Source organism: Notolepis coatsorum (assembly GCF_963971535.1).
Source record: "Notolepis coatsorum genome assembly, chromosome: 13".
Lineage (NCBI taxonomy): Eukaryota > Metazoa > Chordata > Actinopteri > Aulopiformes > Paralepididae > Notolepis > Notolepis coatsorum.
The window spans coordinates 115,983,249-116,006,081 of record NC_140177.1 but is presented as its reverse complement, the minus strand read 5'-3'; the positions used below and the strand labels follow the sequence as shown (position 1 = coordinate 116,006,081).

Here is a 22,833-nt window from a genome sequence, read left to right as displayed (position 1 = left end):
AGCCCTGCACCTGACCCCACAAAAACATAAACATAACAGCAGCATAAATGTGGATGATCACAGATTAATTGTTCAGACTTTTATGGTTCTTCATCTGAAAGGTTAATGTTAGTTGAGCAACTAACTAACTAAGTGTTAAGTCGCTTTAAAAGAAGGAGGTATAGTATAGTTTAGATACATTAAGAGTTAACATTGTAAATTGTATAGAAGAAGTGTATATAGGAACCAGTTTCTCAGGAACCTAGCATGTCTTTTTTTCTTTTTACCATGCATGGTATTTTTTTCTATGCCTATTTTATTATTGTATTTTGCAATCAATGCGGGCATGGCCACCCGCATTTCACTGTATGCCCTGGTATGTAGTATGTGACAAATAAACCCCTTGATTCTTGATTGTAATCAGATGTACTAATACGAATACGATCGAAACTACGTGTTGCTCACTTTAACTAAATTTAATAAACAAAGATAAACTAACGAACACCAATAACTGCAAATAATTTGGTAAATATAATGTTAGGCCAACGTCAGTATGGTAACGTTATCTAACTGCATTTAGAATCTAACAAGCTATTAACTTACGATAAACATTAACTAAAGCTTGTTACATAAAATCCCAATATTGACTAAATCCATGAGTGGTCTGCTAATGCGTTAAAATGTAAAAAGTAAGTAAAGTAAAGTAAACTTACCAGCAAGAATGCCTCGTAAACAATCGCGTTCAAAGCTGGAAACTTGTCCTGCTCGCAGAGCTTGGAACTACAGTACGTCCGCCACATGAGGCGCTCCACTTCCGCATTCCACGATAACAATGAAAGCCTATGACTGTCGCAACTCTCTTTTACATGACTCTGGTTAGAGCCAGCAGCACTGACTAATCTTACCCAGCATGCTCTGTGTCTAATGTAGTTGGAGCCAGCAGCACTGACTAATATTACCCAGCATGCTCTGTCTAATAAAGTTGGAGCCAGCAGCACTGACTAATATTACCCAGCATGCTCTCCATGTCTAATGAAGTTGGAGCCAGCAGCACTGACTAATATTACCCAGCATGCTCTCTGTGTCTAATGAAGTTGGAGCCAGCAGCACTGACTAATATTACCCAGCATGCTCTCTGTGTCTAATGAAGTTGGAGCCAGCAGCACTGACTAATATTACCCAAAATTGTCTGTGAGAGTCTCCTGTGGCTGATCACATGGTAGGGAGAAGGTCATCTCATTCATCTCTGCCATGGCAGTCATATTACACGCACACCAACGGTGCCATAAACACTATTAACCCTTTGAGGTGCGAGTCCGCTTTCTCAGAATTCCACCGTAGAATGAACTCTGTAGCTATCAATGACCAGTAGCCATTGTGATCATCATCAGAATTCTTATCACATCAGGGTGACGGGACACTTGCAATGGTCATTATCATTATAGTTGTTGGGTTAGATGCTTTTATCTTATAACATAGAGCATATCTGAAGTCTTAAGCCCCTCCTCCAATTAATCAATCCAATTGAATAACCTGAAATGGGGAAATAAAAAGTATTATTTTGTGTCAAATATAATTGACCATAATGTCTATGCTTGACCGGTTTGATTCCGGCTCCTCCCGGCAGCGTGTCAAAATGTCCTTGAGCAAGACACTTAACCTCTAACTGTTCACGATGAGCAGGTTGGCACCTTGTATGTTTGCCTCTGCCATTGGTTTGTGAGTGAATGTGAGGCACACTTTGGATAAAAGCACTATAAAAAAAAAAATGCAGTCCATTTAGCATTTTATCATTTATGTACAATAGGATAGGGGACATTGTGAACAGGCATCCCTGTTGGGCTCATAAACCAAAAAGGTTGAGAAACTACAGCTTGCCAGCATCAAAACGTTGAGAGACTATAGGGATAATGCTTCCTGTTGATCCAAATACAAAAAAAGGAAATTTTACACTCAAAATGACACATTCGTATCCTGTCATACATTAAAAAAACATTTCCTTTTTATTTTTGGGGAGACCAAAATGGCCTCTGAAGTCCTACATGCAGAATATCAACAACATGTCAAACACATTCTAGTCACATATAGAGAAGAGTCACGACTGGGATGGTAGATGACGGTAGGGGGGGGGGATGCAACCTATATGATACAATGAACGCAGACTAAGACATTACATAAAGGTCCCCCCAGTGACGAAAGAAAAATACAACTCTGGGAATCCTGTGTTCCATCCCTCCATCATTCCAAAGACGCAACTGTGTTCAGAATGACTGGCTGAGGAGCAAAGAAAAAAAAGAAAAAAAAGAAGACACATTATTCTCACATTCAAAGAAAAGCCTTGTTCTACATTATTGTTCTACGTCCACATCAGCAACCAAGAGCTTTGTTTCTTTTAATGACACGGACAGGAGGAGGTGACGGTACCTCAGTGTCCTTTAATGACACGGACAGGAGGAGGTGACGGTACCTCAGTGTCCTTTAATGACACGGACAGCATCGGGAGGAGGTGACGGTACCTCAGTGTCCTTTCACCGTCTCCTTCTGTCACACAGACTAACACCATTACAATCCTTAAAGTCAGAAAGGAACAGAAGCCTTTACAATCCATTTGAACATCCCTGCCCCCAATCAAAAGAGAAAAGTCATTTCAGAAGCTACTTTGAAGTTACCAGAATGTCTGTATGACGTTTTTTTTTTTTTTAAGACAGGAGACATTACACATTCCTTTTTTCTCTCACTGACTAATTCTCCCCCGCAAGACTCTTCACATCTCTGCTACCTACCAACCCACTCTAGACGTCTACATGGGAGGCTGTGTGGTATGACTGTGCTGTAAGAATGGGACTGGGTAACGTGAGGGGGCCGAGAGACGGAGGCTTTTGAGAGCTTTTCTTTAAGGTTAAAACTACGCCACGGTACACACATTTTCACAAGTCATGCGATACACAGGAACTATAATTAGAAAATGGAATATCTTTGTCATATTAATGTTAACGTATAAAACACAAGAACTAATATAATAGAAAAAAATTAAGAATAAATTATTAGCTTGTTAAACACAGTGTATTCTTTACATGGAATTACATATGAAAGAATAAGTGTAAACATATCCATCTCACTGCCGGACCGATTCCCCCCCCCCCCCGACAATTTCTTTTTTAAATACAACATGAAAACTGCATTTGGTGATAAGCTGCACATCATTTATAAAAGGTAATGGAAAGGTAATGAGAGAGAGAGAGAGAGAGAGAGAGAGAGAGAGAGAGAGAGAGAGAGAGAGAGAGAGAGAGAGAGAGAGAGAGAGAGAGAGAGAGAGAGAGAGAGGGGCTTAGAAATAATTATTTCCAATAAATAGCACATTCCAGAAAGGCAGACATTGCTTTTACGATTCCTTAGAATTCTAGGTTAGCCAGTTTGCCAAAGGTACCATATTTGTTAAAGCATTCAACGTAACCAACTATCAAGTAAGTAATTAAGACTAAAAGGAAAAAAAAGAGGATAAAATGTTAAAGTGACAGAAGTTTGTTTGTTGTGTTGTTCCTCGTTCCAGTCCGGTGGTTCAAAAATGCTTCGACAGCGCAGAGAGACGCGCTACAATTCCAATCCGAGAGGAAAGAAAAGAAGGAAAAATAAGGCCCCTGAAATAAATATTCTCATTCTTCTTTTTTTCTATTTTCTTTTTCAGGAAAAAAGGAATAATACAACACATCTCACATTTAAAAAAGAAACGGTATTCCACATCGTAAGAAAAAACCTATCAAAAAAAAACGCACAGCTATACCATCCTGGAATTAGTGTCTGATGAAAAGTGTCCGAGATTCTGTTTTTGTCGACGGCCTCTGTTGTTTTTCGGGCATTTCCTGTAGAGAGAGAGAGAGAGAGAGAGAGAGAGAGAGAGATAGGGAGAGATAGAGAAATAAAGAGAGATGGAGAGAGATAAATAAAGAGAGAGATAAATAAAGAGATAGAGAGAGAGGGAGAGAGAGAAATAAGAGATAGAGAGAGAGTGGGAGAGAAAGAGAGAGACATAAAGAGAGATAGAGTGAATGAGAGAGAGAAATAAAGAGATAGAGAGAGGGAGGGAGAGAGAAATAAAGAGATAGAGAGAGATAGAGAGAGATAAATAAAGAGAGATATAGTGAGAGTGGGAGAGAAAGAAAGAGATAGAGTGCGTGAGAGAGATAAATAAAGAGAGAGCAATAAAGAGAGAGATAGAGAGAGTGGGAGAGGGAGGGAGAGAGAGAGAGAGAGAGAGAGAGAAAGAGAGAGAGAGAGAGAGAGAGAGAGAGAGAGAGAGAGAGAGAGAGAGAGAGAGAGAGAGAGAGAGAGAGAGAAAAAAAAACAGTATTATTCAAAACCCAGGCAGTCCTCAGGTAAGAGCAGGGCCCCGTTCCCCGTACCTGGATAACTGAGTTAGCCGGATAACTTTCGGTCAAGTCTGACTTAAGCCGGACTTTCCCGTTCCCCGAAGCTGGATTGTCTAAATCACCATGACAACAGATCAAAAAGTTTGAGCCTGGTCGAGAGCAGGGTTTAAGTTCAAGTTAGCCGGATGAACCATCGCCACGCCCCGCAAAGAAGTGACAGCGCGTTTCCTGAAATTATTCCCACAGTCTAGGATCTGCATTATACCATTCTGAATTACGTTTTTGTGCTCCATTCTTCCAGAGGGGGCTTTTGAAATGTAAAATAGACCCAAAATGCTGATACTAAATTCACTTTGTCCTAAATAATGCACGTTATATACCGTGGCGCTCGCTCGGTGCGATGTACACATTATGTGGTTATTTTAACAACGCGCAGCATTGCAAATGTGAATCCCGCGGGGATATCCTTAATGATTGAAACCTATCGCTCGTTTGGCTCTGATTCCTTTCATATTCTCCGCTGTGGATGAGGAGCGAGGAAGGAGAGGAGCGCCTGGATTTTGTTTCATTCAAGCATAAAATTGAAGTGTCTATGCGTGGATTGTGGATCTTGTGTGATATTGTAACTGGGATTAAAATGTCTGATGAGATGCGCTGTTTGACGGATTTGAGAAATTGAATGAGCCGTTGACGTCACATTAATGAATGAGAATAAAGAGATTAAACTTCATTCAAAATAAAGAATATTCTAAACACGGGTCTCTCGTTCATTAATGTATAAACAATGAATTTATCCCATCTGGCACAGTGGCGCAGCGGTAGTGCTCAATCCTGGCAACCCGGTGACCGGTGTTCGAAACCCTGTGTTTCCAATATAATTTTTTGGAATATAATATTAATGATTATACGCAAAGGTAGCCTAGTTTTAAGTTAAAATATTATAAATCTACATGCATTGAGGATGTCATTCCTTATATAGCTCTCAACGTGCACCAAATTGAATTATTCCTACATTGCAAGAAGAAGGAAAAGACTAGGTTTCGAACCCCGGTCGTCTGCGTGAAAGTCAAAAGAAGAACCCGTTACACCACAGTGGAGATAAGTAAAAGATCGACCATACATCAATCAATGGGTAAGAGAGCCGTATCGTTATTCTGTATAACAGTTTAACTAATTATTTTCGCTAGCAAGATCTCATTTGATTATTCAATCCAGCAGGCAAGTTTAAAGAAATATAATCTGATTGATTGAGGTAATGAGGGACTTAAAATTAGCCTATAGATAACGCATTTAACTTGTCGGCGAGGCGATTGAGCCGTACTGCAATATGTTAATAAAGTTTTAAATCAATTAATCAATCAATGCCGCTAGAGAATCAGGATCTCTGCTATCGATACGTGCTGGCTTTTCAACTGAAGCGGCCGCGCGCACTTATCCTGGGTCTCAAGTCTGGTTCTAGTTAACGAGACTGAATCCACCTTCGAGGAACATGAAAATCCCGGCTTCAAACATCGGGTTAACTGAAGCTGGATAATGGCCCTCTTGATCGACTTAGTTGAACCAGGTACGGGGAATAGGGCCCAGGCCTGGATTACTGACTGAGCATACTGGGCAAAAATACCCTGAGGCAGATTGATTGATTGATTGAAAACTTTATTAACAGATTGCAGAATGGGCAGGGCTGTACGCTAAGCTTTTTCACTAGGGGCACACTTGCCCCTAAATGAGAAGTTTAGGGGCAAAAAATATTTTTTAGGGGCACATTTTTTAATAACAATTTTACCATTATTAAAAAAATATGTTCCTCCTGCCTCATTACTGTGGTCCTTTTATTTAACATTTAAGTGCGTTTGTTTTCAGGTTTGTATCTTTTATAATGAACCGAGAAAGTGTGTAAATCACTAATAGAACAAAAACAACAAACTGTGTGTGTGTGTGTGTGTGCGCGCGCTTGTGTAGTGCTCCTTAGATCACCACAACACACACACACCATTGCATTAATCAGGAGGACAAGAAACTCTGTATACATTTGTTTCACAATGAAAAGTGCTTTAGAAATCAAATGAATTATTATTGTAAATAACCCCATGAAAGGTTTATTTGTATGGGTAATTACCTGCTTCATATTTGTGATGTTACTGGTTTCAGTGTGTGCCTAAAGTGATCAATGTGTTGGGCCGTTTATAGAGATCTATGCCAATTAATGTTTATGTATATCCGGGACTTTTTTTAATAAGAATTGAGAGGTATTTGTATATGTGACCTTTATTTTGAAAACCGTGTTGCGACGCAACCTTATTTACATTTGCGCTTTTGACAGTGAAATGTTCAGTCCAACTTAGCTGGAAGGAAAGACTAATCAAAAAGGTTTAATTGACCCGTATGAGGCTCTTACGGTAGGACTACTCACCTAATGCATAGCTGAACCTGAACGTTAGAAGTGTCCGTGTCCCCGTCAATCAATCATCACATCATCACGTCAATCATCATCATCTTATCATCTCTCCACATCGGACGTGGTTGTCATAAGATGGACTGATATCCACTCTGTTGTTCTTTTTTGCGTCTTTTAATGTATTGAAATGAGGTGCTTCTTTGGCGATGCAATAGCCCATATTGAAAGGAAGAGAGCCCACATTCAGTTTCGTTTTGCTAGGAATTATGGGATTTGGTGTTGGATGTATAGACTACACAGATAGGGACATGGTCTTTAATCGCACGATAGACTACAAGTACCAGGTACTGTATATAGCGTGACCCAGATTCACTCCACACGCAAATCTTTTTTTTCACTCAGGCTATCGGTGATCGCAGTAAGTTCATTCATTGCCAACAGATTCTTTCATAGCACCACGACATTGTGTCGCACTGTACAGCCCTGGTTGTAGGCTAATGTTTTTAAAAAAATTTATCCAATTTGTATGGATTAATTTAGGAGTGAAATGCGAATGAAGGGTTGAAATCACAACTCGCAACGGCCAAATTAAGGGGCAATTTGCGACGAGATCATCGCACTGTACAGCCCTGATGGGTACAGTACAGTACGGCTCAATACAAAACAACTGCTAAGTGGATGCAGACCAGAAAAATACTTTCGTCATGTTTACATCAGGGTCCCCCATTTTCAATTCATCAGGACATTTATGACATACAAGACATACAGATATACAGAACTGTGTAGTAAAAAGAGACAATAAAAAAAATATACATCCGAAGGGGAAGAAACTGTACATTGATGGGGGGGGGGGGGGGGGGGGGGGGGGTTTGGACATTTACAGGGGCCAATTTCTAATTGCAGCCACCCGTAGGTGCTCTTTGAGAGCGGTTTTGAAGGAGGGTAGGGATTCACATTCCTTCACGGTTGTGGGTAGGGCGTTCCACATTATTGTGGCATAATTGCGAAACGTGTTTAGTCCCTTGTTTGAGCCGAGGCTTCACAGCATCAGGAGCCGCAGGCCACCAGAGGCTCTGAGAGACCCAGGTTTGTGTGTAGATGCGGCATCGCACTCATTTCAGTTACTGTGGGTCTGGGGAGGATGTAGACGACCACATGCTGCCCTACTGTGGGTCTGGGGAGGGTGTAGACGACCACATGCTGCCCAACTGTGGGTCTGGGGAGGGTGTAGACGACCACATGCTGCCCAACTGTGGGTCTGGGGAGGGTGTAGACGACCACATGCTGCCCTACTGTGGGTCTGGGGAGGGTGTAGACGACCACATGCTGCCCAACTGTGGGTCTGGGGAGGGTGTAGACGACCTCATGCTGCCCAACTGTGGGTCTGGGGAGGGTGTAGACGACCACATGCTGCCCAACTGTGGGTCTGGGGAGGGTGTAGACGACCACATGCTGCCCTACTGTGGGTCTGGGGAGGGTGTAGACGACCACATGCTGCCCTACTGTGGGTCTGGGGAGGATGTAGACGACCACATGTTGACCTACTGTGGGTCTGGGGAGGGTGTAGATGACCACATGTTGACCTACTGTCTGTCTGGGGAGGATGTAGATGACCACATGTTGACCTACTGTCTGTCTGGGGAGGATGTAGACGACCACATGTTGACCTACTGTGGGTCTGGGGAGGGTGTAGATGACCACATGTTGACCTACTGTCTGTCTGGGGAGGATGTAGATGACCACATGTTGACCTACTGTCTGTCTGGGGAGGATGTAGACGACCACATGTTGACCTACTGTGGGTCTGGGGAGGGTGTAGACGACCACATGCTGCCCTACTGTGGGTCTGGGGAGGGTGTAGACGACCACATGCTGCCCTACTGTGGGTCTGGGGAGGGTGTAGACGACCACATGCTGCCCTACTGTGGGTCTGGGGAGGGTGTAGACGACCACATGCTGCCCTACTGTGGGTCTGGGGAGGGTGTAGACGACCACATGCTGCCCTACTGTGGGTCTGGGGAGGGTGTAGACTACCACATGCTCCTTTGATACATGAGGAGTCGCCAGCTGCTTCTTTTCACCTAACAGCGAGGAGTTTCACTGGGAGAGTGTATCGCCCCCCAGATCCCCTCCCTGCTGAACAGACTGACCAGTAGGAGGCGCTATTGCAATGACCAAGACTCGTACCCCACTGGCTTCCCACCCGCGAACACCCAATTGTGTTCATAGGGATGACTGATCAAGCTGTAGGTACCGCTGACACCGGGATTTGAACCCCAGATCTCTGGTGGTAGGCAAGTGCTTAGACCTCTACACTATCCAGCCACCCATATTGTTTATTTTCTTACCATACAGAGTGTAAAATTAGATGACACTTCCTGTCTGTTGGCCAAGTGAACAAGAAGACCAAGTGCAAAGTGAGTGCAAGGAACATCATCCACAAGCTCACTGGCACAACCTGGGGTGCTAACCCACAGACCCTAAAGACAACCGCACTAGCTCTCTGCTACTCAGCTGCCGAGTATGCCTGCCCAGTATGGGAGCAAGCTGCCCATGCCAAGTAGTTGGATCCTGCCCTCAATGCTAGCTGCCGCCTTATCACAGGCTGCCTGAAATCAACACCTACAGACTGTCTATACTGTACATCCTGGCAGGCATAGCCCCACCAGAGATACGACGAAATGCAGCAAGCAAGAAAGAGCCCCAACAGCAGTCTATTGACCAAAGACATCCTCTCTTCGGCCATGTGCCAGCCAAAAGCCGCCTTAAATCCAGGAAAAGTTTCCTGAAGAGCGTCCCGCCCCTCGGAATACGGAGCACAAGCAGTGAAAGGGTTACTCGGTGGGAAGAAAGACTTGACAACCTCCCACCAGCAACAACAATGAAGCTAAAGGCAAGCGAGGCACTGCCCCCTGGAGCAGACACCAACTATGCAGTGTGGAAATGCCTAAACAGAATGAGATCTGGTGTTGGACGTTCAAAAGCCACTCTCACCAAATGGGGATACTTAAATGATGGGAACGTTGTGTGTGATTGTGGCACTATACGCTTAATTGCATTCTACCTCACTTTTGGAAGTGTAAAACCTTGTGCAGAAGCATGTCTGGTGAAATGGTTGTGTCTGTCAAGACTTATAGATCAATTGGTATATAAAATTGAGGGGATCTTTGTAACAACAATATTCCTAGTGAATACAAGAAGTGAGCAGAGTAACTTATGTTTGACAAGTAACCAAGTTAAACAACTGTGCACCGCTGTAACATTAGTTCTGTACTCACAGCAAAGCTATACATGCTGCTTTGTTTTGTACCATTTGCAATTTTTCTGTTTATTCGTCGTTACATTAGACCGTACATTAGTAACAACTTCTACTTATTCCCCTCAGCCTTAAAGGTGCACTATGTAGTTCTGGGGGAGATATTTAAAACTTTTAGAAAGGTGAAACTGAATTCACCATTTGAAGCTAGAAAGCTACTTTTAAGGCCATACAATGTTTGTGTGAGCTCTTACACGCAAATTGGTTTATATTCTAGCATTGCTAGAAGGTCTGAATCAGAATTAAAATCTCATTCAGATTTTACATTCCAGTGACAAATTGGAGGGGTCTCTTTCTGATTTCTAGCTTTAGGAGAGAGTGGTACAGTACATGTTCACAGTGACTGAACTGTCCTGGGGCACAGGAAGAACACATGTAAATTCTCAAAATGGGTGGAATTTCTCTTTAAGCCTTGGCAGAAGTCTGTATTCGACTAAGAGCATTGTTCTAGTTTATGTTTTTTTTTTTTTAACTGTCTATATATGTGTTTTGTAAAGGAATTACAGGCTCTGCAGATATAAAGAAATGTATCTACACAAACTGCATAGTGCTCAGGTGTCATTAATGAGCCCATCACTGATGATATAACACAAAACATAAAAAGCATACACCTTGGGTCCAGGGGAGCTGAGAGCAGCTTGGACACTGGCTTACCTTGTGATGCACATCACCACAGCAACAATGATGGCAATCTGCACGGCGCCAATAATGGCGGCGATGAGCACATAGTGTAGCTTCTGGCCACTGGGGACCACATACAGGATATTGAAGTCGTGCGGCTCTTCGCACTGCGTGCCCTGGTAGCCTGAGTCACATCTGTTTCACGGACACAGAGGAGGGAGAACAGGCCCAGTGTCAAGAGTCATGGTGGCTGGAGCTGAATCATGAAAACAGCTCCAGATTTGGATGATTTTTTGTTTTTTTTGTCAGATTAAAAATGAAATACTCCCACTTTTGTGAAAAGAGTTGTTGTTAAATCTGACATTACAAAAAAAACATCAAAATCAGTGTTGTCGCTAATCATTGACACACGCTACCCTGTAATAATCCCCCCCAGAAAATTCCGCTTTGCATTTGATGTATTTAAAATATTTAAATTTGTGTGTGTTTTTTTTTTACAATAATTTGTGATTCCACCACAAACACTGGCATTTAAAGGGTTAACATTCTAAAATGAATTTAATATTTGGTGGTTATGATCAGGGCTGAAGTTGAATAAAATATTTATGAAGATGGAAGACTGTTTTTATGGCGTTTTTGAAGAGGACAATTTAGTCCCCTAATGGTGAGAGTGTAACACTTTAGTTTTCAGACACAAGGGTTAAAAAGATGTGTTGTTCCTAACATTATAAAACCCAGCTGAAAAAACTATTTCTCTGAATTGTGGGGGCATGGTCAGATCATGCTTGATTGATTGACAGTTCCCTTTCACCTCAAGTGCCATTTTATTTTCCCATTCAATCACGTTTAGCTATAAACGACCAAATCTATCAAATGGACCCTACTTGGTTAGAAAGACTATTCGACTAACTAGCAAACTAGGTTAGACAGCCCAAATCTGTAACGTTTGGGGTTTTGCTCTCCTCTGGGAGCAAAAGCCCTAGCGTTGTCCGATGGTAATTACCTGTCTATCTGCCCTGATTGCACTAATTGGTACCTGGTGTGTATAGTTAAGTTGGCTTTATATGTTCTTCCTGGTTACTATTCAGATCGTCAGTCGATCACTGAACCTTCCCGTGAGTACACCGTTGTGAGTAAAGCTTATCTCTTCTGCCATGGAGAATAAGTTAGTTTGCCATGTATATTGATTGCCGTGTCGTTGCCTTACCAAGTGTATCTCTTTATTGTGTGCTTATGTAGCGGCGTCGTCCGACGTGTTTCTTTTCGTTACGTGTTTTGGAGACATAGTTTTCTCCCCTTTGATTTTCCCATTTACCGTGTTTTTGAAGTTGTAATTATTTGCTCCGACGTGTTTTGGAGACAGTGTATCTCCCCTTTTGTTTATACGCCTTTGTCTGCGTGTTTCCTTTTGCAGACTCTAAATAAAAGAGTATCCTTTTTGTTTGAAAATCAACACCTGCCTTGTCTTATCCGTTCTACACTGCACCTGGGTCCTACCCAACTCGTAACACATCTGTATTTATTTAATAAATAGACCTCCCATAGTATGGCGCTAATCTTGTTAGCAATTTCGATTCACATACATGAAACGGTTGGCATTATCTTTTCTATACTAAAACATTTGACCATAAACTACCCCGATAATCGGGTACTGATTAACAATACCTGGAAAGCCATATGCAAATATATCTTGATATATATGCAAAGGTCTTGAGATCTGTATATATATATATTACATTGAGTGTGGCGGGTAATATGCGTTTGTGGTGGCAGCCGTGGCTTACTGAATGCATAGTAGATCACCTATTTGCGACACATGCATTCGCAAGTTCAACAACATTCACAAAGCCCTTCGTTGTGGTAGGTTACAGTAATGTTATAATAACGTTGCGGTAGGCTACAGTAATGTTATATAATAACGTTGCGGTAGGCTACAGTAATGTTATAATAACTGTAAGGGGCTGAGGGGAATGGTGGTTGATGGCTTCTAGATTCCCGCACGTTGGCTCCTCCCAATGGAGAGAAGAGGACTGACAGCTTCACACACGCGCACACACACAGCTGTCTCCCAATTAAGGACAGACTAAGAACCTCAGAGTGTGTCTTGGAAGGGAGAGAGTCATTGGGAGACATCTAAACTGTGTGTTGACAACCGGTAAGCCGGACAGCTGGCCTTCAGTAAAGATAGTTAGGTGCTCCAATGGAAGCCAGTATGATTTAGTTGTTTTGCTAAATTGTCTGTTCTGTTTAAATAAACGCCCCTGGCCATTGTCCAGTGGGGAGCTTCAGCTATTGACTGTGTGTTTGATTAATTGTACAACCATATTGCACCTTCCACCTACCCCTGTCTGCTTCCTTTGTTACATAACGTTGTGGTAGGTTACTGTAATGGCGAAACAGACGTCCCTTTATACAAAATGCCCCCACTACTAACGTTAACAATGAAGAGGAAGGCGGTGGCAAAAAAAGGGACGAGAAAACAAACAAACAAAGATATTTTGCAACAAGTATGACGTACACCGGATGAGCTACACTGCTTACTAATTATGTTAACTTGAGGTAATATAACATTAGCAGCATTAACGTGAGAGTTAGACGTTAAGAATGTGAGTTACATCAGAGAACACATTTATTCTCACAAAATGGAATATATACTGTATGTATATATTATTTTTCATTGAGCTGTATTTAATACTGGAATATCTCATGTTCCAAGACAGTTTGGGTGGGGGAGGGGGGGCATTTGTTAAGCGGGAGGGAAGAAGAAGAGGACTGACCTGCAGGTGGCCATGTTGTACTTGATCTCACATTTCCCATGCACACAGAATCCGGCATAGCTGTCCGTGCAGGGGATGGGTGTGCCTGCATAGAACCCGTCCCCATGGTCCAACCCTTTCGTTTCTGAGAGCAGAGAGAGAGAGAGAGAGAGAGAGAGGGCTTTTGTGACCAATTACTTATGGCCTGAAATATTTAGGAAAGCAACTGCTTTTTTCTTTGGTTTTCTGTTACTTTGGGGGTGAAATTAAGAGCAAAATAACAAACAAATTTAAAAATATGAAGGGATATAAAGAAATATCTAATAATGATAGTAATACATAAATAAATAAATAAAAACTTTTTATTAGCAATGACTAACAATGACTGAATGACTGAATCTGTTATCACAAAATAGCAGGGGTGTAAAAAGTACCCAGACATTATATAATTATAAGTGAAAGTATGGGTACCGTCTCAAAATCTTAGTCAAGTAAAAGTCAGTATCTGGCTAAAAACACACTTGAGTCAAAGTAAAAAAAAATCTACTTTTAAATGTACTAAAGTAAAAGTAAAAACTTTCTTTCTGACTGTCTATTCTTCTTTTTTTTTTATTATTATTGCAAAACAAAATTATTAAAAGTCAGTACTCAACACACAATGCATAATGAAACTAACAATTAAGGTGGCTAAAATGACATGCAAGTACAGAAACAGAAAACAAAAAAAAAAGTATATAATAATATTTTACCGTATACAGTGTATATCCAACGAAATTACCAATTATACCAATGTCTTATACAGGATATACCCCTAATACCTATTATCTAAAACCCTACACACATATGCTCCAGCTCGAACCCCCCCCCTCCCGGACCCCTCCTTGGATAGTACCTCCATTATCCCTCACTCCTAACCAGACACTACCATTATAAGCTAGCTTTTATTCTCTCCACCACTTCTAACCACATTGACATTTTGGATTCGTTGAGACCCAGAATTCTTGCTGTAGATATTTCTTGATAAATCACATCGAGATATGTAAGAAACCAAACCTTCCGGCAAATTTTTTCCGGTTGAAACCAGCGTGATGCGATCAGTTTTTTTTTTAGCTACTGTGATACCCGATAAAACCAATCTCTTTAGCTGTGGATTTACTGCAAACTCAAAAACATCATTCAATAGTAATACGAGGGGTGTACTGGTATATTCCAAGATACGAGTTTTGATAATTGATGGGTCACATCTTTCCAGAATGCCTTAACTGGTGGGCAGTCCCAATACATGTGCATAAATGTCCCTTCGTCTCCATTTGTACATTGGGAGCATTTTGAGTCTTGTTTAAGACCCATTCTGTCTTAAGACTGTCTATTCTTCTGATAGCAGGTGTTTAATCAAAGATCCCCGCTTTCTAGTCTTGCACAAGGACCAATCAGGATGCGTATGGGTGGGTTCATTTTCCATTGATGGGGATTTGATTGGCTGTTTTTAAATAAAGTACGGCCGCAGGATTAATAATGTTAATGTTAGTTCGGCCAGAGAAACAAATATACTAATTAAAATAGTTGGACCTGCGAGATTTGTACTTTATAGGTCTGCATTTTAAATGTAAGGAGTACAAGTATACAAACCTAATAATACTCTAGTAAAGTAAAATCCCCCAAAACAGTACTTAAGTATTGTAACAAAGTACAATTACTCAAGAAATTTACACCCCTGCAAAATAGGGATCTTTGTTGTTTATTATTATACTTCACACAAGGTCCGTGTGTAAGTTTGTAATTTTTATTCCATACCATCCCATAATGTTCCTTTAAATCGAAATCAAGAAGTGAGATGTTTTTTTTTTACCTAAAACATCCGGCTTGAAAGAGCTGTCGTCTTTCTTCCCCGTCTTCTCTTTATCTGCTGTACATAAACACAGAGGATTAGGCTGAAGCAGTTTGTATTCACACACACACGCACACGCACACACACACACATTTATACATACGCCTGTACACTGGTTGTTTAGAAAGAATCTTTGTCACCACCAGAATGACAAGAGTATAAATAGCATTGGATAAAACAGCCTGTTTTTCTATTTAAACATATCAGCTCACTGCTTTTCAAGAAGCAAGGAGGAAAAAGAGCACAGGATACATACTGTCTGTTCTCATCCCTTATCTCGGGCATTCGCTCGCTTGCATGTTTCAGATTCAGATTCCTTTATTGTCACGACATTCAGTACATTACAGCAAATTCACATTCTTGTGGTTCCTCAACCATAGCAGCATCCAATAATATAAATAAAATAAAGATGACTATATACGTACATTACATAGTATATATATACTATATATGTTAGGAACCGGTGTCAGTCAGCCAACAAGTCAGTCAGCCAACAAGTCAGTCACCCAACTAGCCAGCCAACCAGTCAGCCAACCAGCGAGCCAGTCAGTCAGTCTGCCAGCCAGCCAGCCAGCCAAGCAGTCAGTCAGTATGGGATCAGATAGGACTCTATGTTAGACATTATAATCTGTTTATCTGTGAGGGGGCAGGGGGGTCATTGCGGAGGTCATGTTATTTGCTTTGCGGAGGGTCTGAAGGAAGTGGAGAATGTTAAGAGGATGTTTACTTGCTGCTGTCAGAGAGTTCAAGTTTCTTTATTAGTTGTCATACAGAAGTACAGAATACTTTTATACAAAATGCTTCCTTCTGTTACGCTCCAGAGACTGTGCTAGGCAAAAATAGATAAGTATAAAATAAGTATAGCAAGTATAAAATAGAAGTCAAGCACGTAGAAAAATTTTCAGTATATACAGGTATATACAATGCTCAATGTAGAGTAGAAGTAACTGAGTTACCATACAATATACAGTGCAAAGGATGAGGTACAATTTAGGTACAATTTACACTAAGGTGTAATGAGGTATGGGTTGTAGTGCAAATTCTTTACCAATAAATATAAAGTGTGCTTAGGTGTTCTAAAGTGGTTAAAGTGGGTGCTGCAGTGAGTTGTATGTTTAAAGTGAGTGTGTGCATGTGGATGTGTGTGTGCTGTGAGCTGTGAGTGCATTTGATGGTTGTTGCATATTGTTATTGTTTGTTGAGCATCCTGATGGCCTGGGGATAGAAGCTTCTTCTGAGTCTCTCTGTGCTTGCCATGGGACTCCGGTATCGCTTGCCTGACCGCAGCAGTTCAAAGAGTTCAACAGTTGATAATTCTCTTAGCCTTGCCCATGCACTGCTTGTTGTAAATGCCCTGGCGAGTGGGAAGCCCCCCTCCAATTGTGCGTATATCTGTATGTGTTCAAGAGGAGGTGTAAAGGGGTCAATCTATCAGGTAGAGAGAGAGAGGGAGAGAGAGAGAAGTAGAGAGGGAGAGATAGAGAGACCAAACAACAAATAAACATGGGTCACAACTCATACTCTGTCGCTCGCTGGGACTGTACATAGTCAACGGTAGGCTCCGAGGGGACTCTTATGGTACACATGCAGATCATCTCTGGGTAACAGTACAGTAGATTACTTTATCACTGACCTCAGCCTAGTGTCTCTCAGAGCGTTCACAGTCAGCCCGCTAACACCCTTGTCAGACCACAGCAAAACCACTGTCTATCTGAACAGATCAACACCCAACCAGGAAGTATCAAAACCAAACAAACTACACGCTATTAAAAAATACTACAAATGGAAAGAAAGTAGTATAGAAGCATTCCAAACTGCTATCAAGCTACAAAAGGTCCAATCACGATTAGACCAATTCCTGGAAAAAAACGTCCAACACAACAGCAAAAGTGTAAACGGGGCGGTAGAAAACCTATTTGACCTTACAGCCTCCTTATCCAACCTAAAGGCCTCAAATAGGAAAGTGAGGAAAAATAAAAATCTGCATGACAAATGGTATGATAATGATGTGAAAATCTCAGGAAGAAATTAAGGAACCTATCAAACCAAAAACAGAGACCCAGACAACCAGAACACACGTCTTCAATACATTGAAACACTACAAAAACAGCCAGGAAAAAAAGGGACCTACATGTTAGAAACCAAGCTACAGGATATAGAGGAATCCGTAAAAACAAACAACTTCTGAGAAAACTGGAACAAACTAAACAAACACCACAAGGAGCTAGTAGCTACCCATCCAAAATGGAGACGTATGGGTAAACCACTTCTCTAATCTCTTTAGCCCAATACAAAATAATGAACAGCAAAAACCCATACAAGATAAACTACAAAGAGTCAACCATAAAAGACTACCAGAACCCGCTAGACTCCCCAATTACACTACAAGAACTACAGGACAAAATAAAATCACTTAAAACCAAGAAGGCCTGAGGTGCGGATGGTATCCTAAATTAAATGATAAAATTCACACTCTAAATTCCAATTGGCTATACTAAAACTCCTTGACATTGTCCTTAGCTCCGGGATCTTCCCCAATATTTGGAACCAAGGACTCAGAACACCGCTCCACAAAAGTGGAGACAAATTCATTTTTTTACCCAAACAATTACTGTGGGATCTGTGTCAACAGCAACCTTGGAAAAATCCTCTGTATGATCATCAACCACAGACTCATACATTTCCTCACAAACAACAATTCCCTGAGCAAATCAGATTGGCTTCCTACCAAATCACTGCACAACAGACCACATTCTCACCCTCAGCACCCTAATCGACATCCAAATAAATAAAAACAAAAGCTAATTATACTCCTGTTTCATTGACTTCCAAAAAGCATTCGACTCAATTTGGCACTGCTGTGTACAAGCTATTAGAAAGTGGCATTGGAGGGAAAACCTACGATCACATAAAGTCAATGTACACCAACAACCCACAGACTTCTGACCGGTGTCAGTCAGCCAGCTAGCCAGCCAACCAGCCAGCCAGTCAGCCAGCCAGTCAGCCAGCCAGCAAATTAGTCAGCCAGTCAGCCAGCCAGTCAGCCAGCCAGCCAGCCAGCCAGCCAGCAAATTAGTCAGCCAGCCAGCCAGCCAGCCAGCAAATTAGTCAGCCAGCCAGTCAGCCAGCCAGCCAGCCAGTCAGCCAGCCAGCCAGCCAGCCAGTCAGCCAGTCAGCCAGCCAGTCAGCCAGCCAGCAAATTAGTCAGCCAGCCAGCCAGCCAGCCAGCCAGTCAGCCAGCTAGCCAGCCAGCCAACCAGTCAGTATGGAATCAGATAGGACTCTATGTTAGACATTATAATCTGTTTATCTGTGAAGGGGCGGGGGGGGTCATTGCGGAGGTCATGTTATTTGCTTTGCGGAGGGTCTGAAGGAAGTGGAGAATGTTAAGAGGATGTTTACTCGCTGCTGTCAGAGAGTAGATCTGTATTTGTTCAAGGGGAGGTGTAAAGGGGTCAATCTACCAGGTAGAGAGAGAGAGGGAAGTAGAGAGATGGAGAGAGAGAAGAGAGACAGAGAAAAAGAGACAGAGCGAGGGAGAGACACACACAGAGGGAGATGGAGAGAGAGACGAGAGTGCTCGCTGCTGTCAGAGTAGATCTGTATTTGTTCAAGGAGAGGTGTAAAGGGGTCAATCTACCAGATAGGGAGAGAGAGAAATATAGAGAGACACACACACACACAGAGACAGAGAGAGAGAGACACAGACACAGAGAGATAGAGAAGGGGAGGGCGAGAGGGAGAGCGAGACTTTCTTGATGCAACACTGCACTCATCTCTACTTGGGCCTGGGTCTGTGTGTGCGTGTGTGTGCAGCAGGGAGTGGGCTGGATGGATGGAAAGAATGCTAAACAGAGGGGGATGAGAGGTGAATAAAGAGGTGTAAATAAGTAAACACTCTGTGCTGCATCACACTCACCCGTGCATAACACTCCATCATTCCAGGGGAAATATTGACAGCGTCTCTCTCTCTCAATTCAATTCAATTAAATTCAAATGACTTTATTGGCATGACGTAACTTGTACATGTTGCCAAAGCAAATGATTAATATTAACATTAAACATGAATTACAAAACAGATATCAATGTCAAAGTACATACAAATATCATCATAAAATATTATCAAAACATAAAACATCAAATATTACAGCATAAACGTGTGTCGGGTGACTGTCACTCACTGTCCCTCAGTCTATGGCAGGCAGCAACTTAAATAGACTGCTGCTAGCTCACAGCTTGTCGAGTCCTCCCCTAGTAGGACTGGTTGTTTTTCTGTATCTGGTAGTGTAAGAAAACCTTTTGTTATTAATTCAATTATTTTTGTATGCGTTTCTCTAAGATATTCATATTTTTCACATTTGGTGAGGAAGTGTATCTCTGTTTCAGGTTCATTGAGGATGCAATGACAGCACAGCCTTTGCTCTGCAGGAACCAGGTTTTCCTGTGCCTCCCCCCTTTTTTTCTTTTTTTTATTGATATTTTTCCCCCTCCATTTTCCTCCGATTTTCTCCCATCCCAATGTTAGTCGTTATGCCAATTCCCAATCCCCTTCCTGGTCGCTGCGCACTTACCCCCCACAGTCGGTCTGGGAGAGTGGAGGCTATCACGTGCTTCCTCCGACACACGTCTAGCCAATCAACCGCTTCTTTTCACCTGGCAGCGCGGACTCTCACTGAGAGGGCGTAGCGTGTGGAAGGATCACACTATCCCACTCAAGTCCTATCCACGCTTAGCAGGCGCCCCGACCGAACTGTAGGAGTCGCTGTTTACAACGACCCGGACCCACCCCGCCAGCTTCTCCCACCCTCTAACACTGCCAATTGTATTAGTGTGAACGGCCAGCCAAGCTGGTGACAACCCCGGAGCTGTGAGCTGGATTCGAACAGGCGAATCTAGCCGCTCCGGGGTTTGGTGACGAACGCAATCTCCGTTACGCCACCTGACCGCCCTTCTGTGCTTCCCCTTTTCAATAGAAAGGCTGTGCTCACTCAGTCTGTATTTTGTCAAGGTTCTTTCTAGTTGTTGATCAGTCACCATGCTCAAATAATCTGCTATGGTGTACTGTTGATTTAGAGCCAGATAGCACTGCATTTTTCTCTGTGCTTTTGTTGTGTTTTCCCAATAGGTGATGTAGTTTTGTTTTAACAGAAGGAAAAAACTGTTAAAACAAAACTACATCACCTATTGGGAAATAGAGCAGATTTGTGGACTCAGCCTCAGGACCAGCTGGGTAAGAGGGTTCCTAATTCTCCTCAGCTCTTGGCACTGCAGGGCTTTAGGTGTGTCCAAAAGTTAATTGCTCTTTTTTGTATTTTTAGTATTAGTGGGCGGCCTAATTCTGCCCTGCATGCATTGTTTGCAGTTTTCCTCTGGACATGTAGGATAATCTTACAGAACTCTGCATGCAGGGTCTCAATGGGGTGTTTGTCCCATTGAGTAAAGTCTTGTTTTGTAAGTGGACCCCACACCTCACTGCCATAGAGTGCAATTGGTTCAATAACACATTAAATTAATTTGATTGAATGTGATAATTAAATATACAAACAGAAATAGGTATTTCTGTTTGTATATTTCTTTTTATGGCATAGAAAGCCTGGCGTGCTTTCCCTCTCAGCTCATTGACTGCTTCCTTAAAATGTCCAGTTGAACATAAGTAGCTTTAATCCTAAATAGGTGTAGTGTGTGCAGTACTCTACATGTTTTGTACCAATTGAGAACTTTGGTAGAACGTCCTGAGATCTGGATATTTTTTGGAATATCATTATTTTGGTCTTTTTGGGGTTTACTGCCAGGGCCCAGGTCTGACAGTAATGCTCGAGAGTCTAGCAGGTCCAGGCTCTGCTGTAGACAGCAGAACCAAGTCATCTGCAAAGAGCAGGCATTTCACTTCCTGATTGTGGAGACTTACACTGGGGGCAGAAGACTTTTCTAGTATAATTAGCCAATTCATTAATATTGATATTGAAGAGTGCAGGGCTGAGGTTACAGTCCTGACAAACGCCTTGCCCTTGGGTAAAGAATTCTGTTCTTTTTTTGTACATTTTTAGGCTGCACATATTACCAGAAATATTACATATTTCTCTCTCTCAATGCAAATAACAGCCTAAACGGTTCACATTGCACGGCTACGTTCATCTCTTGTCCTTTCTGCTGCTAACTCCCAACTTTCTGCTCTGGTCACCAGCCTCAACATCATCACCCCCCCACACACACACCCCCCCCCCCCCCCCTCTCTCTTTCAGTCTCTCTGAGCAATTCCTAAAAGGAGCTACACTACTTGTATAACAGTATAACATTCCTTTGTTTTATTTTCCGCATGCACTATAGACATTTACCACAGAAATACTGTAGTGATTCACAATAGCATAGTGGAATATAACTTAAATATTCCTGTGTTTCTCACCCCTGTACACACTAAATACACCATATAAATATTATGTGTATGGTATTTTCTATTGTGATTCACAATAGTATTATGAAATAGAACCAGCTTTTTTTATTAGACAGAAGAGAGTTGTTACCGTCTTATCGTTCTACATATTTCCAGTACGCAGCGTTTGATCAATAAATGCGATCGATATTTGGAATGGCGATCAGGAATTGGAATAATCTTTTTGGAGAACATCTGATCTGAGGTAAGGAATCTATTTTACCAGTCTTGGGATAATCAGAGCTGTTTTCACAGAGATATCAGCGTTTGCCCTATGCATGTGTGTGTGTGCTGATCAGGAAATGAGAGATTTGATTTTTCAGCTCGCTTCTCTAGCGTGCATAAGTACACATATACTATCGATAATCTAGCGTTTATTTGAAGGCCGAAAAATTACAACGTTTTTTGTGTATTCCAGAATATAAAGGGCGATTATCACGGAATCTTTATATTTTCCTGAAACTTAAAAAAAACGAGCGATTTTCAAAATGGTATAAAACGGAAATGAACCGAAAAAAAAAACTATCCGTTTCGACAATGTTGACTGCAAACAAGTCATTGATAAGCGACGGCCAGATTAGAGACACAGCCAATTTAAGACATAGATTATGCGTTCACAAATATGAGAGCGCTATCATTGAAGTGGGTGGCGGCATTCAAGGGGGTAAAAGGAAAACACGGCCGGCACGGAAAGTGTTAAGGTCCTTACCGGTAACGGTAAGTTACCTCCTTATATCATTATTGGAATGGAATTTTGTAACCTATGTAACCTGTTCTAGTGATTGGCTGGTCCTTAAGGTCCCCAGAGTTTGCTCAGAACAGGGTCAATCTTATTTTTTCTACGATGCCCCCAGCTCATGGAATGAACTCCGACAGTCCTTGTTGTACGTTCAAGTTGTACGTGTTTTAATTTACTTTAATTATGTTGTGTAATCTTTATATGCTGTATTTATGATGCTTATTTCTGTATGTAAACTCGACATGACTGTAAAAACTGTAAAGCTTTCAAGTATAAAATATATATAAAAAAAAAAAATCAGCCATATAAGGTTTGAAATTAAATGAAATGGTGCATATGCAG

At 41.8% G+C, this 22,833-nt stretch overlaps 1 protein-coding gene across 1 annotated transcript in view; it reads right to left on the bottom strand.

Annotated features, from left to right (window-relative positions):
* Nucleotides 1-1,959: 1,959 nt before the first annotated feature.
* tmeff1a (transmembrane protein with EGF-like and two follistatin-like domains 1a) overlaps nt 1,960-22,833 on the bottom strand; it is a gene marked incomplete at its 5' end in the record, with an annotated part of 162,134 nt that continues 141,260 nt past the window's right edge. The window contains 4 exons of the mRNA XM_084327778.1: nt 1,960-3,839; nt 10,712-10,873; nt 13,456-13,579; nt 15,284-15,340. Coding sequence (XP_084183904.1) covers nt 3,755-3,839; nt 10,712-10,873; nt 13,456-13,579; nt 15,284-15,340 — 428 coding nt within the window. The 3' untranslated portion in view covers nt 1,960-3,754. The remainder of the gene's footprint in view (nt 3,840-10,711; nt 10,874-13,455; nt 13,580-15,283; nt 15,341-22,833) is intronic.